General features: G+C 45.4%; 1 protein-coding gene across 1 annotated transcript; it reads right to left on the bottom strand.

The window, feature by feature from the left end:
• Positions 1-14,858: 14,858 nt before the first annotated feature.
• LOC135982542 (uncharacterized) lies at positions 14,859-19,030 on the bottom strand. The gene is made up of 2 exons (XM_065589654.1): positions 18,891-19,030; positions 14,859-17,923 (listed from the first exon to the last, which is right to left on the bottom strand). Exon 2 carries the CDS (start codon positions 16,828-16,830, stop codon positions 15,493-15,495), a length of 1,338 nt encoding a protein of 445 aa, XP_065445726.1. The 5' UTR covers positions 16,831-17,923; positions 18,891-19,030; the 3' UTR covers positions 14,859-15,492.
• Between the last annotated feature and the right edge of the window lie 1,613 nt (positions 19,031-20,643).

Here is a 20,643-nt window from a genome sequence, read left to right as displayed (position 1 = left end):
TCCCGCAGTTTTGGCAGCAATTCAGCGGCGGGTACGCCAAAGCCGCGGGACCGGCAGATCACCCACAGAAACGCCGCCGGACCCCACACCGCCCACAGGCATGCCGCTGAAGACGCCTGACTGCGGTGCTTGGGGCGGCAAAAAACACAGAGCCGCCCCTGTGAGTAGGTATTGATGAACTTAGCCTGAGGATGGGGCAGGGCGGGAAGCTACATTCTACAGAAGCCGTAGTAACTGGCTTCAGTTAAGAAAATGGGCTGTATAACAAGTGTGTGGATTGAAGTCTACTTTTCACAATAAATATTTTTTTAGTGGTGCTGCAGATATAACCTGTTTCATTTAGGTAGAACTTGGTATCACCTTTGTCAGTGTCTAATGAAGTAAGATTTTGTTATGTCTGTTAGTATTTCTGTGAAAGCTGGACACCGAATCCAGACTTGGCATTTTTGGCTGGGCCTGCAAAACAATATTTTTTATTATCCATCCACCTTCCTGTAAAACATTCCTGCCCACTATGGCCATACCACCATTCACAGGGCTGACCTGAGGATTTTGGGGAGAGATTCCTTGATAAGCCACACATATAACTAATTTTTATATATAACGTGTGTGGTGATCTCTCTAGGTCTATTCCCCAAAACTGAGACCTATGAATAGAGTTTTTAACTCACAATAGGGGAAAACCTAGTCTACACGAGAACAAGTTTCCCAATATATCTATACCAGCAAACCCTCCTAACTAGTGTTCCCTTTAACTTTTTATGGCTGTGGGCGGGATGAATTTTATGTGCACCAATATGGAGGTGATGTGTGGTGGGGTTGGGGCTGAGGGGTTTGACATGTGGGAGGGGGCTCAGGGTTGGTGTGCAGTGGGGTGCGGGGTCTGGGGTGGGGGTGGGGATGAGGGGATTGGGGTGTGGAAGGGGGCTCAGGGCTGGGGCAGAGGATTGGGGTGAGTGCTCTGGCTGGGGGGGCAGGGAGAGAGGCTATCCCGGGGGCTGTGGCCGGATGAGAGGATTCCCCCCCAGCTCTCTCTAGCCGCAACAGCTCGGGGCTGGGGTGCCTCTCCACGGTCACAGCAGCTCCAGTGGGGCTGGGCCGAGTGAGAAGCGCCTCTCTCTGCCTCCGTGGTTCTTGATAGCCAGCTATGCAGCTTAGAGGGAACTTAGGCTGCATCTACCGTAGGAGCTATGCTGGAGTTACAGCCTTGGCTGAGTTTCCTCCTGTGGACTGTCACAAGTCTGCTACATTGGACCCAATCTTTGGATTCCATATACTTGGCCCCCATGAGCTTCAAAGCGGTGGCCTGACAGTGTCTCTAGGTCTGGCCTCTCGGGCACATTCCTGGGATGCAGACTGTCTTGTATACCTTCTTGGGATGTGGGGTCCCATGGCCCAGCTTGCCTTGACCTGGAGACCAGTGCTGAACCCCACAAGTCTCCTCAGTAGCTTATGTACACTCTAACAAGAACTCCACCCTCGTGGGCACTTCAGTTTACAGTTTAACTCTTCAGGGACCATATGACTGCTATCAGAGCACGGGCTTTGCAAAGGAATTTCTTAACCACACACACTTTACTGATGAAAAGTATAAGAAAGTTACTGATCTAAGCCAAAAACCAAAACTACCTGTATGTACTTGCCTGCCTGAGGTTATGGCTATTCTACCATAAAAACCCAGGAATGGTGTCATAGCCTTTGTTTGCCAGAAGCTGGGAATGGGCGACAGGAGGATTAGTTGATGATTATCTGTTCTGTTCATTCCCTCTGGGGCACCTGGCATCGGTCCCTGTCGGAAGACAGGATACGGGGCTAGATGGACCATTGGTCTGACAAGTATGTCCATTCTTATGACACCACCTCTCAGCTGACTTGGTCTTGCAGGGCTAAGAACTGCAGTGTAGAGATTTGGGCTCAGGTTGCAGCCTGGGCTCTGGGACCTTCCCCCTCATGTGATATCAGAGCTAAGGCTCCACCCTGAGCCCGCATGTGTATACTGCCATTTTATAGCCCCACCGCTTGAGCACTATGAGCCCAAGACAGCTAACCTAAGCCAGCAATAGCTCAGCTGTAGATCTTTTATCCGACTGTAAAGATACCCTTAGTTTCCTCCTCATTCCTGAGAGCCTTTTTGGTTCTAATCAGCATTCTTCTAGGTGTCCAGGCCTTTCCTTCCCCATCTCCTGTTCAGTTTTCTCATTCTGGTGATAGTATCTCCCCCTGGCTTAGAAAAACATCTCTTTTTAAAAAAAATCGGTCTGGGATACCTTCTCTTCTTTCTTATGCTAAGATTTACCATAGTTCAGCCCTTGAGTGGAAGTGCTGACAGAGGGTCATTAAAAGTTAATGGATTTGCCAATAACCTCCATTGTCCCACCAGGGTGACTATTCAGGTGTTGTTGGCACTTGATGATCTTCTCATCAGGGTCAGACACCAAAGCTCCAGCTCCAGCTCCACCCAACACAAGAGGGCTGATGCACAGTAGGGCCTTTGCCAGTATAGAAATATGGCAAAAAAACCAGTCCCTCAACTTGATGTTACATTAGAAATCTTTGCCAGTGTAGCAGACCTGGCCTGAGACTCATCTCTACATTGGGGCCCCAGGATCTTTCAGTATACACACTGATTCTTACCACACCCCACAGTAGTTAATAACATTTGTGCATTTGTTCAATATAGTACACAAAGGAGAGTAATTCACTGACTGAAATGTTGAAAAGCCAGTTAGACATCTTCTTCATTGTAAACTCTTAATAAGACTCAGCGGTACGTGAGAGTTACCTATTGTTATAAAACATGTTAAATGTGTGTCCTAATATACATCACTAGAAATTACTTCCAGTTTATTCTTTCTCATCTAGGGAAAGCCAAATGTTGTGACTTTTCATCTTCACAAGATGTTGACTTAAAAGTCTAGTTGTGTTGGTTGAAACATAAGGCTTTATAAAGCAAATGGTTAAAAATGCAAATACCCTGTTTGAGTCATTGAAGTATAATTGCAAGAGATGGCTGGGTTTAGTTTTGAAATTTAAATGGAGGGGTGGGAACCACTTACATTTACATGTACTGAGCAGACTGAAAAAATCTATTGTATCTGGCCCCTCAAAAATATATATAATTTAAACTGGTGATGAGCATTTTAGCCAGCTGTAGACTTTCACAAATACCTTTACCTTTTACCAGTGTTGAGATACAAAAAGGGAGATTTCTCTGTACAGTTTCCTTTTAGTGAAATCAAGGATTCTCCACTGCAATGGATTCCATCCTTTCTGGATAACTGTACCAATTTACCAGAAGTACTGCCTTGGTTGAATCAGTCAGTGTCTGATGCAGCACACAATTATGTGCACTAAAAATGGCCCATTATAGAGGGTCATGTGCAAGACTGGGATTTGGACCTACCAAACACCGTTGTAGACACTGGATATGTCTACACTGCAACGTAAGCCCAGGGTTAGTGGGACTTGAGTCAGGTGACCCATGTTAGGGAACACTGGGCTTGAGCATCCACATTGTATTTTAACCCTAGGGTAAGAACTTTCTGACCCATGCTTGAACCTAGGGCTATGGCGTCCACACTGCAGTGTGCAGACCCAAGTCAAAGTAACACTATCCCAGAGTCCCTAGGGGCCCTTCCTCCCTGCCCCCCGAAAGGTGGCTGCTCTAGCCCTAAAACCATGGTGCCCTGTGGGGAAAACTTTACTGCATGCCCTGCACATTACCAGGAAACAGCTTGTTTTGCAAAAAGCTTGATAGGTTTGCTCTCTTTTGCAAAACCAGCAGGTTCTCTGATAGTGTGCTTGCAGATTGGTGATCAGAACAGAATGGGTTCATGCTATCATTAGAGGTGGTTTTGGAACAAATTGATAAACTAAACAGTAATAAGTCACCAGGACCAAATGGTATTCACCCAAGATTTCTGAAGGAACTCAAATGTAAAATTGCAGAACTACTAATTGTAGTTTGTAACCTATTATTTAAAAAAGCTTCTGTACCAAAAGGGCTCCAGAGGTGATCCTGGCAATTACAGGCCAGTAAGCCTGACTTCAGTACCAGGCAAACTGGTTGAAACTATAGTAAAGAACAAAATTGTCAGACACATAGATGAACATAATTTGTTGGGGAAGAGTCAACATGGTTTTTGTAAAAGGAAATCAAGAATCACCAATCTACTAGAATTCTCTGAGGGGGTAAATAAGCATGTGGACAAGGGGGATCCAGTGGATATAGTGTACTTAGATTTACAGAAAGCCTTTGACAAGATCCCTCACCAAAGGCTCTTAAGCAAAGTGAGCTGTCATGGGATAAGAGGGAAGGTCCTCTCATGGACTGGTAACTGGTTAAAAGATAGGAAACAAAGGGTAGGAATAAATGGTCAGTTTTCAGAATGGAGAGAGGTAAATAGTGGTGTCCTACAGGGGTCTGTACTGGGACCAGTCCTATTTAACATATTCATAAATGATCTGAAAAAGAGGTAAACAGTGAGGTGGCAAAATTTGCAGATGATACAAAATTACTCAAGATAGTTAAGTCCCAGGCAGATTGCAAAGAGCTATAAAAGGATCTCTCAAAACTGAGTGATTGGGCAACAAAATGCAGCTGAAATTCAGTGTTGATAAATGCAAAGTAATACACATTGGAAAACATAATCCCAACTATACATATAAAACAATGGGGTCTAAATTAGGTGTTACCACTCAAGAAAGAGATCTTGGAGTCATTGTAGATAGTTCTCTGAAAACATCCACTCAATGTGCAGTGGCAGTCAAAAAAGCGAACAGAATGTTGGGAATCATTAAGAAAGGGATAGATAAATAGAAAATATCATATTGCCTCTATATTAGGGCTGTGAATCGATTTTAAAAATTAATCTTGCAATTTAAAAAATAAAAATACCATTTATATAAATATTTTTGGATGTTTTCAACATTTTCAAATATATTGATTTCAATTACAGCACAGTACAAAGTGTACAGTGCTCACTTTGTTTAGATTACAAGTGTTTGCACTGTAAAAAACAAAAGAAATAGTATTTTTCTATTCACCTAATACAAGTACTGTAGTGTAATTTCTTTATCATGAAAGTTGAACTAACAAATGTAGAATTATGCACAAAAAACCTGCATTGAAAAATAAAACAGTGTACAATTTTAGAGCCTGCAAGTCCACTCAGTCCTACTTATTGTTCAGCCAATCAATCAGACAAACAAGTTTATTTTATTTGCAGGAGATAATGCTGCCCGCTTCTTGTTTACAGTGTCACTTGAAAGTGAGAACAAGCGTTTGCGTCGCACTGTTGAAGCCAGCATCGCAAGATATTTACATGCCAGATGTGCTAAAGATTCATATGTCCCTTCATGCTTCAACCACCATTCCAGAGGACATGCATCTATGCTGATGATGGGTTCTGCTTGATAACGATCCAAAGCAGTGTGGACTGATGCATGTTCATTTTCATCATCTGAGTCAGATGTCACCAGCAGAAGGTTGCTTTTCTTTTTTGGTGGTACAGGTTCTGTAATTTCCGCATCAGAGTGTTGCTCTTTTAAGACATCTGAAAGCATGCTCCACAGCCTGTGCCTCTCAGATTTTGGAAGGCACTTCAGATTCTTAAATGTTGGGTTGAGTGCTGTAGCTATCTTTAGAAATCTCACATTGGTACCTTCTTTGTGTTTTGTCAAATCTGCAGTGAAAGTGTTCTTAAAACGAACAACATGCTGGATCATCATCCTAGACTGCTATAACATGAAATATGGCAGAATGCGGGTAAAACACAGAGGATGAGACATATAATTCTCCCCCAAGGAGTTCAGTCACAAATTTAATTAACATCTTTTTTTAACTAGTGTCATCAGCATGGAAGCATGTCCTCTGAAATGGTGGCCAAAGCATGAATGGGCATATGAATGTTTTGCATATCTGGCACGTAAATACCTTGCAATTCCAGCTACAAAAGTGCCATGCAAACATCTGTTCTCACTTTCAGGTGACATTGTAAATAAAAAGCAGGCAGCATTATTTCCTGTAAATGTAAACAAACGTGTTTCTCTTAGCAATTGGCTGCACAAGAAGTAGGACTGAGTGGACTTTTTGGTTCTAAAGTTTTACATTTTGTTTTTGAGTGCAGTTATGTAACAAAAAAATCTACATTTGTAAGTTGTGCTTTCATGATCAAGAGATTGCACTATGGTACTTGTATGAGGTGGATTGAAAAATACTGTTTATTATTTTTACAGTGCAAATATTTGTAATACAAATAATATAAAGTGAGCACTGTACACTTTGTATTCTGTGTTGTAATTGAAATCAATATATTTGAAAATGTAGAAAAACATCCAAAATATTTAATACATTTTAATTGTATTCTATTGTTTAATAGTGCAATTAAAACTGCGATTAATCACGATTAATTTTTTTAATGGCGATTAATTTTTTGAGTTAATTGTGAGAGTTAACTGCGATTAATCGACAGCCCTACTCTATAGAAATCTATGGTATGCCCACATCTTGAATTCTGTATGCAGATGTGGTCGCCCCATCTCAAAAAAGATATATTGGAATTGGAAAAGGTTCAGAAAAGGACAACAGAAATGATTAGGGGTTTGGAACAGCTTCCATATGAGGAGAGATTAATAAGACTGGGACTTTTCAGCTTGGAAAAGAGATGACTAATGGGGGGTATGATTGAGGTCTATAAAATCATGACTAGTGTCAAGAAAGTAAATAAGGAAGTGTTATTTACTCCTTCTCATAACACAAGAACTAGGGGTCACGAAATGAAATTAATAGACAGCAGGTTTAAAACAAACAAAAGGAAGTATTTCTTCACACAACGCACAGTCAACCTGTGGAACTCTTTGCTCACGGATGCTGTGAAGGCCAAGACTATAACAGGGTTAAAAAATAACTAGATAAATTCATGGAAGATAAGTCCATCAATGGTTACTAGTTAGGATTGGCAGGGATGGTGTCCCTAACCTTTGTTTGCCAGAAGCTGGAAATGAGCGACAGGGAATGGATCACTTGATGATTACCTGTTCTGTTCATTCCCTCTGGGGCACCTGGCATTGGCCACTGTCGGAAGACGGGATACTGGGCTAGATGGACCTTTGGTTTGACCCAGTATGGCTGGTCTTATCCTGACCTGGGCTGCTACCCTTTGCAAAGGGGGTGTGGCTTCTGTTTTCAATATAGTGGTTTACTGATTGTTGGGATAGCGAGGACTAAGGAAGTTGTCCCACAAAATTGTGGGATACTTCCAGCTGAATCCTGGGACCTCAGTCAAGTGGAGCTGTGTCTATACTGCAATGCAATAGGGCTCAGACCCTGGATCTCGACTTGACTCGAGCTCAGATCCTCCAGCCCTGGATCTCAGCCCTGATTTAGCCTTGAGCCTGGGCTCAAGCATGGGCTTACATTGCAGGATAGACACTCCCACTGAATCCCTGAGATCCAAGAGTGCCACATAATAGTGGTATTTTTTCTGATGAGGACCAGATTAAGACCTAATACAAAGATTCAGGGGTTTGCAGGTGAAACAAGTGCACACAGATTTTTCAAGTTGCATCTATTGCACTTAGTTTTGAAAAGTTGGCACCCTCTATCAATGCAGTTCATTACCACCTCACTATATATCACATGCCCTCCTAGTCATTCAATGCTGTCTGAGGCGGCTGTGGGGAAAAAAAATTACAGGAGTTGGATCAGCAATACAATATCATCTGGGAGATATAATGCTTTTATAGGATAGAGTAGGATAGAAGAACTGGTTGTAGAGTACTCCCTGAATTGCTTTGTGTGGTTCTGATTTCCCTCTTTAATTTTCACAGTGTAAGGAATAATGGATATTATCATGTTGCTGCAGATGGAGACTATGATCCTGTTCAGAAGGTGGCATGTATCACTTACTTTGCAAAGAGAATTCATACACTAATGTAGCATCCCCCTTAAGAAAATCAGATGGGAGATGTTATAGATATGCCTTCACAATTAAGTGTTCCTATGTAATGAGCCCAGGAGATGGAATGCTATAAGGGAAGACATTTAGTAGCTGATCTACTCTAGTAATGTTAGCTAGTAGCCTGATATAGTGTCCATTCTTAGGTCAAGCTGGAAGAATTCCATACCACTTCAAAATGCACTGACAGAGCACAGGGCAAATGAGAAGTGTATTTTATTTAGATAACATAAAGCCCTATGACAGTGTCAGGGCTGCAGCTTGGGAAGTAACAACTTAAAAAAGGCAGGATTGGTACCTTCATTCAAGCCCAGGAGAGTTGTGCCCTTTTATAACAGTATGTGCTGCTCATTCAACCTTATGGCTCTCAAACTTTCAGAGAAGACTATTCAGAGGAATGGTGTCCTTTGATTAACTTATTTTTTAACATGAAGAAAGACTTTAAAAAAATTCAAGCCTTCAGTTTATCAGAGAACTCAGGTTCTCCTTCGAGTGATGGTCCCTATATGGATTCCAATCGCGAGTACGCATGTGCGCCATGTACCAGAGGTGGAATAGTTCATAGTACTGTCCGTTGACCCACATATGCATTGGGCATTGACTGCATGGTGCGTCCGAGGCTTTAAGAAGCCGTGCAGGTCGACGCCATTCCAGTTCCTTCTTATCGCTGCATGGCCAGAGTTGAAACCCCTGTTCCTCGGTGGTCTTAGATTGCTTTGAGGACTGTGCTTCTCCTGTTACTGCTGTATATAGTTCTTCGTAGTATAGTTGTCTGTCCTTGTTTTTCCCCATCCCTCAGCTTTGTTAGATTTGGAATTGGAATCAAAGCCTTTCCCCTCAGCGGGACTCTTCCTCAGCCAGAGGATTATGCCCAGGCAAGCCAGGTTTAGGTACTGTACTTCTTTGCCCTGACTCGTTCTCTGTGAGCAACGAGCATCAATGCTGCCTCTATTGCCTCGGTGAAGCTCATGTCACTGCATGCTGCTCTATCTGCCACTCCTTCCCACTCTGAACCCAGGAAGCTCATGAGTTTCGCTGCCATAAGTTCCTGATGGAAGAGACAATGTCCCCTCATGTGCCACAGGATCAGGCACCGATGGATCCGTCGGACCATTGATCCACCCCAGCGGCCAGTCTTGCTCCCATCCCGTCCTGCCCGGCACTGGCAGCACCCCCGCATCTGCCCAAGCAGCATCGTGTGCATAAGAAGCATACATGGGCACAAGAGTGGCTCCCCCAACAGGGACCGCCCACAAGCGCAGTGTTTCCTCCCTGAGCCATGCCTGAAATCTCGCTCAAAGCATAAGTCCAAGCACTGTGCTCCGACGACGTCGACTTTGGCCCTGGTGACCACTCTCCAGCCCTTGCTTCCATCACCGTCCGCTCTACTGGGACCATCTGGTCTCTCCCACCCAGTTCTGTGCACACTAGGACACCTGTCCCCCTTGACTGATACGGCAGAGCTGATGCTGCCATTTGCTGGCTCCCACCGCAACTTGCACTGCTGGCTACCGTCGGTCCTCTGTCCCCAATTGACGAGCCTTTCCTATTGATGGACCACCTTCCATTGCCTCCTGCTGCTCCAACGACTCCGCCTCTGCTGGACCCATCCTCAGACTCGGGCGGATCCTGCCTTCTCGCCAGCCCATTTCCACCCCAGATGGCAGCCCTACCCACCGGCTTCCGGGCAATTTGCCAATCCATAGTTTGCCTACCTGTTAACGCTCTCCATGCTCCATCACTGCCTACGGTGCTCATTTATTTGGAAGTCCTTGTTCTACCCAATCCGCCCATGCCTCTGGCACCGCCAGAACTGTTGGCCCAGCAGGTCCCCACTGATGCCTCTTCCTCACCCGATGACACACTCATCCCTCCCTCTCTCTCACCTCCAGACAACCATGCTCAATATCCAGCCCTTCTTCATTATATAGCCATTGCTCTTAACCTTCCCACAAACCAGTTCTTGGATAGTCTTCAGCCTCCAGGCCCTGCTCATACTGCCTTACCCATCCCTAATGCCATCCTTCAGCCTCCACAGGCGTTTTGGCACACACTGGCTTCCTGTGCCCCTACTCCAAAGCGGGCTGAATGCCGCTACTCTGTGCCGGCCAAGGATACAAACTTCCTTTTCCAACACATGTTTCTGAATTCCCTAGTGGTCCAGGTAGCCACGGAGCGTGCCTGCCAACAACACCTTTGCTCCATCCCCCCTGACCAGGCAGCCAAAAAACTTGACCTTATCGGATGTAAGGTATACTCCTCTGCGGGCCTCCAATTCTGTACTGCCAGTTACTAAGCTATCCTGGCCAAGTATGATTCCCGTTCATATACCAAACTCAGAGTTCCTTGACTTCCTTCCCACATACAAACAACAGGACTTTCAGTCGCTCATAGATGAAGGCCTGCTGTTCTCCAAAGTCACTCTTCAAGCCGCAGAGGACGCCACTGATATCACCTCCTGATCACTAGCCTCTGGGGTGGTGCTTCTTCGCAACTTACGGCTACAATCCAGCGGCTTCCCAAAGAAAGTCCAGACTACCCTTGAAGACCTTCCCTTCGATAACCACAAATTTTTCAGTGACAAGATTGACAAGTCCCTTCACTCCCTAAAAGACTCCCGAGCCACCCTCCAATCCCTGGCCCTCTACACCCTTGCCCCCACTTGTAGGCAAAACCAACCCTCCTTCCGTCCCCACTCCCGACAAACATACCAATCTTACCCCCAATTCCAGCCTGAGCAACCCCACCGCTATCTGCAGCAGTCTACCACTTCTACCTCTGCTGCTCTTCAACAACATGGCAATGGTCATATATGTCAACAAGCAGGGTGGGGCCCATTTCCCCTCCCTTGGTGCAGAGGCCGTTCTCCTTTGGAATTGGTGCCTGAAACATGAGATCACTTTCCACACCGTGCACCTTCCCCACACAAGCAACTCTCTCACAGATACCTTCAGTTGCTCCTTACATGCCAACCACGAGTGGGAACTCCACGAGCCCATGCTCCGCTCCATTTTTGCCATTGGGGCATATCTCGCTGGGATCTCTTTGCCAGGGCGGACACTCACAAACTCACTCTCTCCTGCTCCAGGGGAGCCCTAGGCCCAGGCTCACAAGATGATGCCCCTCTCCTCCCTTGGACCACCGAACTCTGCTATGCCTTCCCGCCCATTCCTCTGCTTCTGCAAGTCCCACTCAAAATACGCTGGGGATCGGGCAATGGTCCTCCTTGTGGCCCCCGCTTAGCTTTGCCAGAACTGGTTTACAGACCTTCTTTTCCTCTCCATCCGCCCCCTGATCTGCTTTCCTGATCTCCTGACACAGGCCCATGGCCACAGCCAACACCTCACAGCCTGAAATTTGGATGGGGCTTACGGATAGACATGGTATGCTCTGCTCCCATCTGCAACATCCTTACGCACAACCAGCGCCCATCCACCAGAGCTTCCTATGAAGCCAAATGGTGCCGCTTCACCCTTTGGTTGCGTGATCGTGGCTACATCTCTATCCCTGTCATCCTGAGCTACCTGGCAGCTAATCTGGCCTCACCCACTCCTCAGTTCATGTCCACCTGGTGGTGCTCAGTGCCTTCCTCCTTCCGGTGGATGGCTTCTCCATCTTCACTCATCCAACTACCGTCTGCTTCCTCTGCGGCCTTCTCAATGTCTTTCCCTCTGGTCTGCAAATCGACCCCTCCCTGGGACCTTAACTTGGTCCTCTCTGCCCTCACTAAGCTGCCCTTTGAATCCCGTGCCATGTGCTCCTTCACCCACCTTTCCATGAAGGTCATCTTCTTGGTGGCCATTACCTCTGCACATTGTGTCCGCGAACGAGCAGCCATGATGGCGGACCCTCCCTTTACTGTCTTTCACAAAGACAAAGTCTCCTGCCTCCACCCCAAATTTCTCCCTAAGGTGGCATCCCTGTTCCACCTCAATCAATGTGTACATCTCCCCACCTTTTACCCCAAGCTACATGCTTCCCCGAGGCACTGTGCACTCCACTCCCTGGATGTACGTAGGGGACTCACATTCTATCTTCAATGCATCCACCCCTTTTGCACTTCCCCACACCTCTTCATCGCCATTGCTGACTACTTTTGAGACAATGCTCTCTCTTCACAACCTGTTTCCTGCAGGATCTGCTGCTGTATTACTGATGGCTATACTCTCTCTCACATTCGTTCCCCACCAGGGCTCATGGCTCATTCCACGTGGGCTCATGCCAGCATGTCAGCCTTCCTCACAGACATTCCGTGACAGGACATTTGTTGTGTGGCCACTTGGTCATCTATCCATACCTTTGCCACACAGTATGCCATTGCCCCTGCCGCGTTGGCAGACTTGCCGTCGGATGAGCTGTGTTACACACACTGACTGCTGTTAAGACCTCATGCCCACCTCCGTGCTGAACACTGCTTGCTATTCTCCCACTATTGGAATCCACATAGGGACCATCACTCGAAGAAGGTTACTTACCCCAACTGGAGCTTCTTCAAGACGTGTGGTCTCTATCCGTATTCCAATACCTGCCCTCCATCCCCTCTGCTGCTGGCTCTGTGCTCCCGTGTAGGAGGGAACTTGTGGCATCGACCCGCTTGGCTTCTTAAAGCCACGGATGTGCCACCTTACTGTGCATGTCTATCCCTTAACATGTTTGTATTTCTTTTAAATGTAACATTAATTCTGTAACAAGGAAAACATAACTACTACATATGTGCAACGTTGTTAACTTCAATTGCTTAACTTCCCATTGCTTGAGACTACACTTATGATATTGCATTTATAGTTTATTTTGTTTTCCTCTATTTCTAACAGAAAATAAAAAAAATCTACAACTATTTAATTTAATGCAGTTTACAAGCTTTACTGTGGGCTCAGTTTCCTCATCTGCAACTGGGAAAATAATATTTCACAGGGGTATTTTTAGGATTCACTATTTTGAGCCAGAATCTTCCTCGCTTACTCACTTGTAGTCCCATTTTGTACTTTAGTGCCTGACTACACTTTACATTCACATTTTACTTAACTTTCAAGTACAATAGTTATGTAACACTAGCTTCCTCTTTGGACACACTTATTCTGGAAGAAGAGTGCTTTTTTTCTGGTTTGGCTTAATCAACTAACCTGGAAAAAGACACTCTTAGGATATGTCTACACTACGGGATTAATCCGAATTTACAGAATTTGATTTTTGGTAACTGATTGTATAAAGTCAAGTGTATGCAGCCACACTAAGCACATTAATTCGGCGGTGTGCGTCCATGTACCGAGGCTAGCGTCGACTTCTGGAGTGTTGCACTGTGGGTAGCTATCCCATAGTTCCCGCAGTCTCCTCCGCCCATTGGAATTCTGGGTTGAGATCCCAATGCCTGATGGGGCCAAAAACATTGTCGCGGGTGGTTCTGGGTACATCCTCCCCCTCCCTCCAGGAAAGGAACGGCAGACAACCATTTTGCGCCTTTTTTCCTGGGTGAACAGTGCAGAAGCCATACTACGGCAAGCATGGAGCCTGCTCAGCTCAAGACAGCAGTCATGAACATTGTAAACACCTTGCGCGTTATCATGCAGTTTATGCTGAACCAGAACCTGCAAAACCAGGCGAGCAGGAGTCGGCTACGGCAGCGCGGCGACGAGAGTGATGTGGACATGGACACAGAATTCTATCAAACCGCGAGCCCCAGCGCTTTGGAGATCATGCTGTTAATGGGGCAGGTTATAGCCGTGGAACACCGATTCTGGGCCTGGGAAACAAGCACAGACTGGTGGGACCGCATAGTGTTGCAGATTTGGAACGATTCCCAGTGGCTGTAAAATTTTCGCATGCGTAAGGGCACTTTCATGGAACTTTGTGACTTGCTTTCCCCTGCCCTGAAGCACCAGAATACCAAGATGAGAGCAGCCCTCACAGTTGAGAAGCAAGTGGCGATAGCCCTGTGGAAGCTTGCAACACCAGACAGCTACCGGTCAGTCGGGAATCAATTTGGAGTGGGCAAATCTACTCTGGGGGTCGCTGTGATGCAAGTAGCCAAAGCAATCACTGAGCTGCTGCTACCAAAGGTAGTGATTCTGGGAAATGTGCAGGTCATAGTGGATGGCTTTGCTGCAATGGGATTCCCTAACTGTGGTGGGGCGATAGATGGAACCTATATCCCTATCTTGGCACTGGAGCACCAGAGTAGCCAGTACATAAACTGCAATGGGGTCCTTTTCAATTGTGCTGCAAGCACTGGTGGATCACAAGGGACGTTTCACCAACATCAACGTGGGATGGCCGGGAAGAGTTCATGACGCTCGCGTCTTCAGGAACACTATTCTGTTTAAACGGCTGCAGCAAGGGATTTACTTCCCAAACCACAAAATAACCGTTGGGGATGTTGAAATGCCTATAGTTTATCCTTGGGGACCCAGCCTACCCCTTAATGCCATGGCTCATGAAGCCATACACAGGCAGCCTGGACAGTAGTCAGGAGCTGTTCAACTACAGGCTGAGCAAGTGCAGAATGGTGGTAGAATGTGCATTTGGACGTTTAAAGGGTCGCTGGTGCACGTTACTGACTCACTCAGACCTCAACCAAACCAATATTTCCATTGTTATTGCTGCTTGCTGTGTGCTCCACAATCTCTGTGAGAGTAAGGGGGAGACCTTATGGCAGGGTGGGAGGCTGTGGCAAATCGCCTGGCCATTGATTACGCGCAGCCAGACACCAGGGCGATTAGAAGAGCACACCAGGAAGTGCTGCACATCAGAGAAGCTTTGAAAACCAGTTTCATGACTGGCCAAGCTATGGTGTGAAAGTTCTGTTAGTTGAAAACCCTCCCCGTTGATTGACTCGTTCCCTGTAAGCAAACCACTCCCCCTTCAATCACAGTTGCTTTCAAAGGAAATAAAGTAACTATAGTTTAAAAATCATGTATTCTTTATTAATTGATTACCCTGGTCTACAATTTTTGAGAAGTCGTCTGCTTCAGAGATAAAATGTGCTATTTATTATGTATTTTGATGTGCTGAATTCAAATATGACAATTAAAACAACTGACTGGCTACTGTTTCTAAGATATTTAAGTTTTTACATTTTATGTCTATGTATATTGTGTAGATAGAGTTTTAATCATAAATTGTAAACCTAGGTCTTTTCATGTGTTTATGGTTGCTTTACATGATAATATTTCACCTGTCCTGTTTATGTAACACTTTAAAAATCAGCAAAAGGGTTATATAAATAAAATTTATTCTGAAACAAAAGGCAAAAAAATATTATGTACATAGTTTAGTCCTATTCAGTGTCTACTCTGCACTTCTTGGCTTGTCTCTTGTATTCATTAAATGGAGCATCTCTTGTCACTGTCCAGCAATAGTCTGCAAGCATTGATGGGCTCCATTTGCCCTGATAGCGTTTCTCCATTGTTGCAATGTCCTGGTGAAATCGCTTGCCATGCTCGTCGCTCACTGCTCCGCAGTTCGGTGGAAAAAAATCTAGATGAGAGTGCAAAAAATGTATCTTTTGTGACATGTTGCAACCAAGGCTTTTGTATGCCTAGAGGAGGTTTTCCACCAACAACCTGCAGTTGTCTGCATTGTTGTTTCGGGGAAAATTTATTGCCACTAACTGGAAGGCTTTCCTTGCCGTCTTTTCCTTGCCACGCAGTGCATGGTCAAATGCATCATCTCGAAGAAGTTCATGAATGTGAGGACCAACAAAGACACCTTCCTTTATCTTAGCTTCACTTAACCTTGGAAATTTTCCACGGAGGTACTTGAAAGCTGCTTGTGTTTTGTCAATGGCCTTAACAAAGTTCATCATCAGACCCAGCTTGATGTGTAAGGATGGTAACAAAATCTTCCTTGATTCAACAAGTGGTGGATGCTGAACACTTTTCCTCCCCGGCTCCAATGACTGTCGGAGTGGCCAATCTTTCTTGATGTAGTGGGAATCTCTTGCACGACTATCCCATTCGCAGAGAAAATAGCAGTACTTTGTGTATCCAGTCTGCAGACCAAGCAAGAGAGCAACAACCTTCAAATCGCCACAAAGCTGCCACTGATGTTGGTCATAGTTTATGCACCTCAAAAGTTGTTTCATGTTGTCATAGGTTTCCTTCCTATGGACTGCATGACCAACTGGAATTGATGGCAAAACATTGCCATTATGCAGTAAAACTGCTTTAAGACTCATCTTCGATGAATCAATGAACAGTCTCCACTCATCTGGAGCGTGAACGATGTTGAGGGCTGCCATCACACCATCGATGTTGTTGCAGGCTACAAGATCATCTTCCATGAAGAAGAATGGGACAAGATCCTTTTGACAGTCACGGAACATGGAAACCCTAACGTCGCCTGCCAGGAGATTCCACTGCTGTAGTCTGGAGCCCAACCGCTCTGCCTTACTCTTGGGTAGTTCCAAATCCCTGACAAGGTCATTCAGTTCACCTTGTGTTATGAGGAGTGGTTCAGAGGAGGAGGATGGGAGAAAATGTGGGTCCTGTGACATTGATGATTCAGGCCCAGAAGTTTCATCCTCTTCCTCCTCTGACTCAAGTGAGAATGATTCTGGTGCATCAAGAACCAGCAGTCCTTCTCCGTGGGGTACTGGGTCTATAGCTGATGGAATGTTTGGATAATGCACAGTCCACTTTTTCTTCTTTGACACACCTTTCCCAACTGGAGGCACCATGCAGAAGTAACAATTGCTGGTATGATCTGTTGGCTCTTTCCAAATCATTGGCACTGCAAAAGGCATAGATTTCCTTTTCCTGTTCAACCACTGGCGAAGATTTGTTGCACAAGTGTTGCAGCATATGTGTGGGGCCCACCTCTTGTCCTGATCTCCAATTTTGCAGCCAAAATAAAGGTGATAGGCTTTCTTAACCATAGTGGTTATACTGCGCTTTTGTGATGCAAAAGTCACTTAATTTCTGCTATGTTTGTGGTGATCTGCACTGTTCACACATGTATGAGGCCTCTTTGCTCACTTTGGCTAAACAGAAATGTGTCCCTTTGCAAAATCAAACACCGACAAATAAGAGAGCATGACACTGTGTGATTTCTAGAGCTGATATAGGGCAATTTGTTCAGCAGAGTGATGAAAGCTTCGTCATGATTGCATCATCCATGACTTCTAGGAATAACATGATGCAATTCATATCATGTATGATGCAAAACCAGCTTCAGATTGCATCATTCATTGTTTTGCCTAAAAAGCAAGTACTGTCCAAACCCAGTCATAGATTTATTTATAGATCCAGTCAAAGATGTATTTTAGTCATTTCTGGTTTAAATTGAGATCCCTTCCCTTTATAACTCACGTATCCTCCGCCATTCCCACGTCAAGGGTTGTATATACTGACCCAATAGCATATCTTGAAAACGAGAGCCAATCAACAATTTTAAGCATCATTTTTGTTCTCAGTGACCCAGAATTAGTAAAGTTTGACTATATTTATTTCAGAAGCATTTTGGCTGTAGAGCAGTGCTATAAACATAGGGAGAGAACTGACAAGGTAGCCCAGGTGGGGTTTGGGAGGAGGATAGGAGGGAAGGAAAAGGCCACTAAAAAAGTTCAAAATAATGACAGCCTTTTGCTTGGGCTGTCCACTGGGGTGGAGTGGGAGGGTGCATGAAGCCTCCCCCTCCCGTGTTCTTACACATCTGCGTGAGGAGGCTATGGAACATGGTGAGGGGGGAGGGAGGTTATAGAGGGACTGCAGCGGCACTCTGTGATCCTGCTGCTGTTTCTGAAGCTCCACCAGGCACTGGAGCATGTCCGTTTGATCACGCAGCAGCCCCAGCATTGCAGCCTGCTATCTCTCATCTCGAGCGTCCCTCATGGCCTCACGTTCACTGGCATCTTTCCTGTACTTTGATACCGTGTCCTTCTACTCATTCAGATGAGCTCTTTCATTGCGGGTCGATTCCATGATTTTGGAGAACATTTCGTCTCACGTCCTTTGTTTTCGCTGTCTTATCTGAGGTAGAGAAGTATTTAAAAAGATACATTTTACAGAACAATGCTTATACTCTTTCACAGTGAACAATACTATTCACATTACATAGTACATGTGATTTTTGGTACAAGGTCGCATTTTGCATCTTAATATTGAGTGCCTGCGGCTTTGATGTTAGAGATCACAGACGCAGGTCCGGGCAACAGAATTCTGCTTGCATGCGGCCATGGTAAGCCATTGTCTTTCGGCTTCTGCAACCTTCCTAAAAGCAGCGCCCTCCTTTCCCACGTACCAAGCAAAGCCCGTTGAGTGCTGCGGTTTTCCTGTTAACGTGCAGCGGCAGAAACCAAACTAACCCCCCTCATCCAAGTCTGTGGGATGATCGCTTTACCCCTCCCCCCACCGCGTGGCTGGCATCAGGGAAGATCCCTGCTAGCCAAACGTGAAAAGCTCAGCGCCAATGACCCCGCTCCCCCCCCTCACACACACACTTGGCTAACTGCAGGGAAGGATTTCTTTTCAGCCACAGGCAAACAGCCCAGTAGAATGGCCATCTCTGTCCACTTAATTAAATTCCCATATTTCAACTAGCTTACCATGAACGATATCACTCTCCTGAGAATAACACAGCGAGATAAAGAACAAATGTTGCTTGAATGCCAGCAAACACCGGGACCATTCGCCGCCAGGCTTTGTCATGCAATGATACCAGATTACTTGCTACTAGCATGGTGCGGTCAAGTGTCCTACCATGGAGGACGGAATAAGGCTGCACTGCCCAGAAACCTTCTGGAAAGGCTTTTGGAGTACCTCCAGGAGAGCCTCATGGAGATGTCCCTGGAGGATTTCCACTCCATCCCCAGACATATTAACAGACTTTTCCAGTAGCTGTACTGGCCGCGAATGCATCCCGTGTCCTCAGGGCAAATTAATCATTTAAAAAAGCTTGCTTTTAAACCATGTTTTATATTTACAAAGGTACACTCACCAGACATCCCTTCCACGGCTTCAGGGTCTGGGATAATGCCTTGGGAGGGTACTTCAGACAGGCTGAGAAAAACATCCTGGCTGTTGGGGAGAACGGAGGGCTGTGTGCTCTCTGCAAGCTCGTCGTCATTGTCCTCCTCCTCCTCCTCTTCCCCGTCCCCAGAATCCTCAGGCATGGCTGAGATTACCCCCTCCCTCAGAATCCACGGTCAGGGGTGAGGTAGTGGTGGCAGCCCCCCCTTAGAATTGCATGTAGCTCAGCGTAGAAGCGGCATGTCTGTGGCTCTGACCCGGAGCGACCGTTTGCCTCCTTTGTTTTTTGATAGGCTTGTCTGAGCTCCTTAACTTTCACGCGGCACTGATATGAGTCCCTATTGTAGCCTCTCTCCATCATGCCCTTGGAGATTTTTTTCAAATGTTTTGGCATTTTGTCTTTTGGAACGTAGTTCTGCTAGCACGGAATCCTCTCCCCATATAGCGATCAGATCCAGTACCTCCCGTATGGTCCATGCTGGTACTCTTTTTTGATTCTTGGACTGCATGGTTACCTGTGCTGATGAGCTCCGCGTGGTCACCTGTGCTCTCCACGCTGGGCAAACAGGAAATGAAATTCAAAAGTTCGCGGGGCTTTTCCTGTCTACCTGGCCAGTGCATCTGAGTTCAGATTACTGTCCAGAGTGGTCACAATGGTGCACTGTGGGATAGCTCCTGGAGGCCAATACCGTCGAATTGTGGCCACACTAACCCTAATTCTAAATGGCAAAGTTGATTTCGGCGCTACTCGCTTCGTCAGGGAGGAGTACAGAAATGGATTTTAAGAGCCCTTTATTTCGAAGTAAATGGCTTCGGTGTGTGGATGGGAGCAGGGTTAATTCGATTTAATGCTGCTAAATTCGAACTAAACTCATAGTGTAGACCAGGCCTTATACCCCAAAGGGAGCTATTCTGGAATAGTTGTGAGGACTATAGCTGTTCTAGTTAAGTAATTGAATAACTAGCAACAGGAAAGTTGATTGAAATCGATGGATCCAGGTGTAGTATATCCAGGGGTAGTAGCTGTAACTGAGAATAGAATTTGACCTATTTCTTACAATGGAGTAATTTGACCCATCATTGTTTTTAAAGGGCATTTGCTTTAGGCTTAATAAATTTAGCATTTAAATATACAAACTGGGATTTGATCTTAACACTTTATTGAAAGGAAGAGGGAGTGGGAAGAGGAATTTACACCTTTGCTGCTGTTTCGGTGTAGACAAGATTTCCAAGTGACTAGTAATTCTGGACTTCAGGGTATATCTAGCGGAGCAGCAAATCATTATGCAGTGTGCATTATGGGGTTGTGAATGCACTAACATGTTCCCCGCTAATTGGTCGGTGTAGATCCTGGTAGTGTACACTAAAATTACCCTAGTGTGCTTTAACACTGCACTGTTTCAAACAGTGCTGAAAACAGACCCTTTAAAGTTTTCACCATTTGAGCACTCAATCACTAAGGCAGTCAAAATCACTAGTCTTTTAAAAATATTGGCCAAGTTTTTGTTTGTTTAGATGCAATGCAAAAGTTGGGATTTTGTTTATTCTATTCACATGCTATGTGGCAATCAGTTATGTAAATCTATGTAGAACAATATACTACTTCACCACAGGGTGGTACAACATGAATGAAAAGGCAATTTTTAAAATCTAGAAAATACTGGCTTTGGGGAAAGAGCACTCGAAGCAGACCATGTGATACCTTACACTAGAACAATATA

This window comes from Chrysemys picta, chromosome 3, assembly GCF_011386835.1.
Source record: "Chrysemys picta bellii isolate R12L10 chromosome 3, ASM1138683v2, whole genome shotgun sequence".
Classification (NCBI taxonomy): domain Eukaryota; kingdom Metazoa; phylum Chordata; order Testudines; family Emydidae; genus Chrysemys; species Chrysemys picta.
Note: the sequence above shows the minus strand (reverse complement) of the source record. Positions and strands in the feature narration are given on the sequence as shown.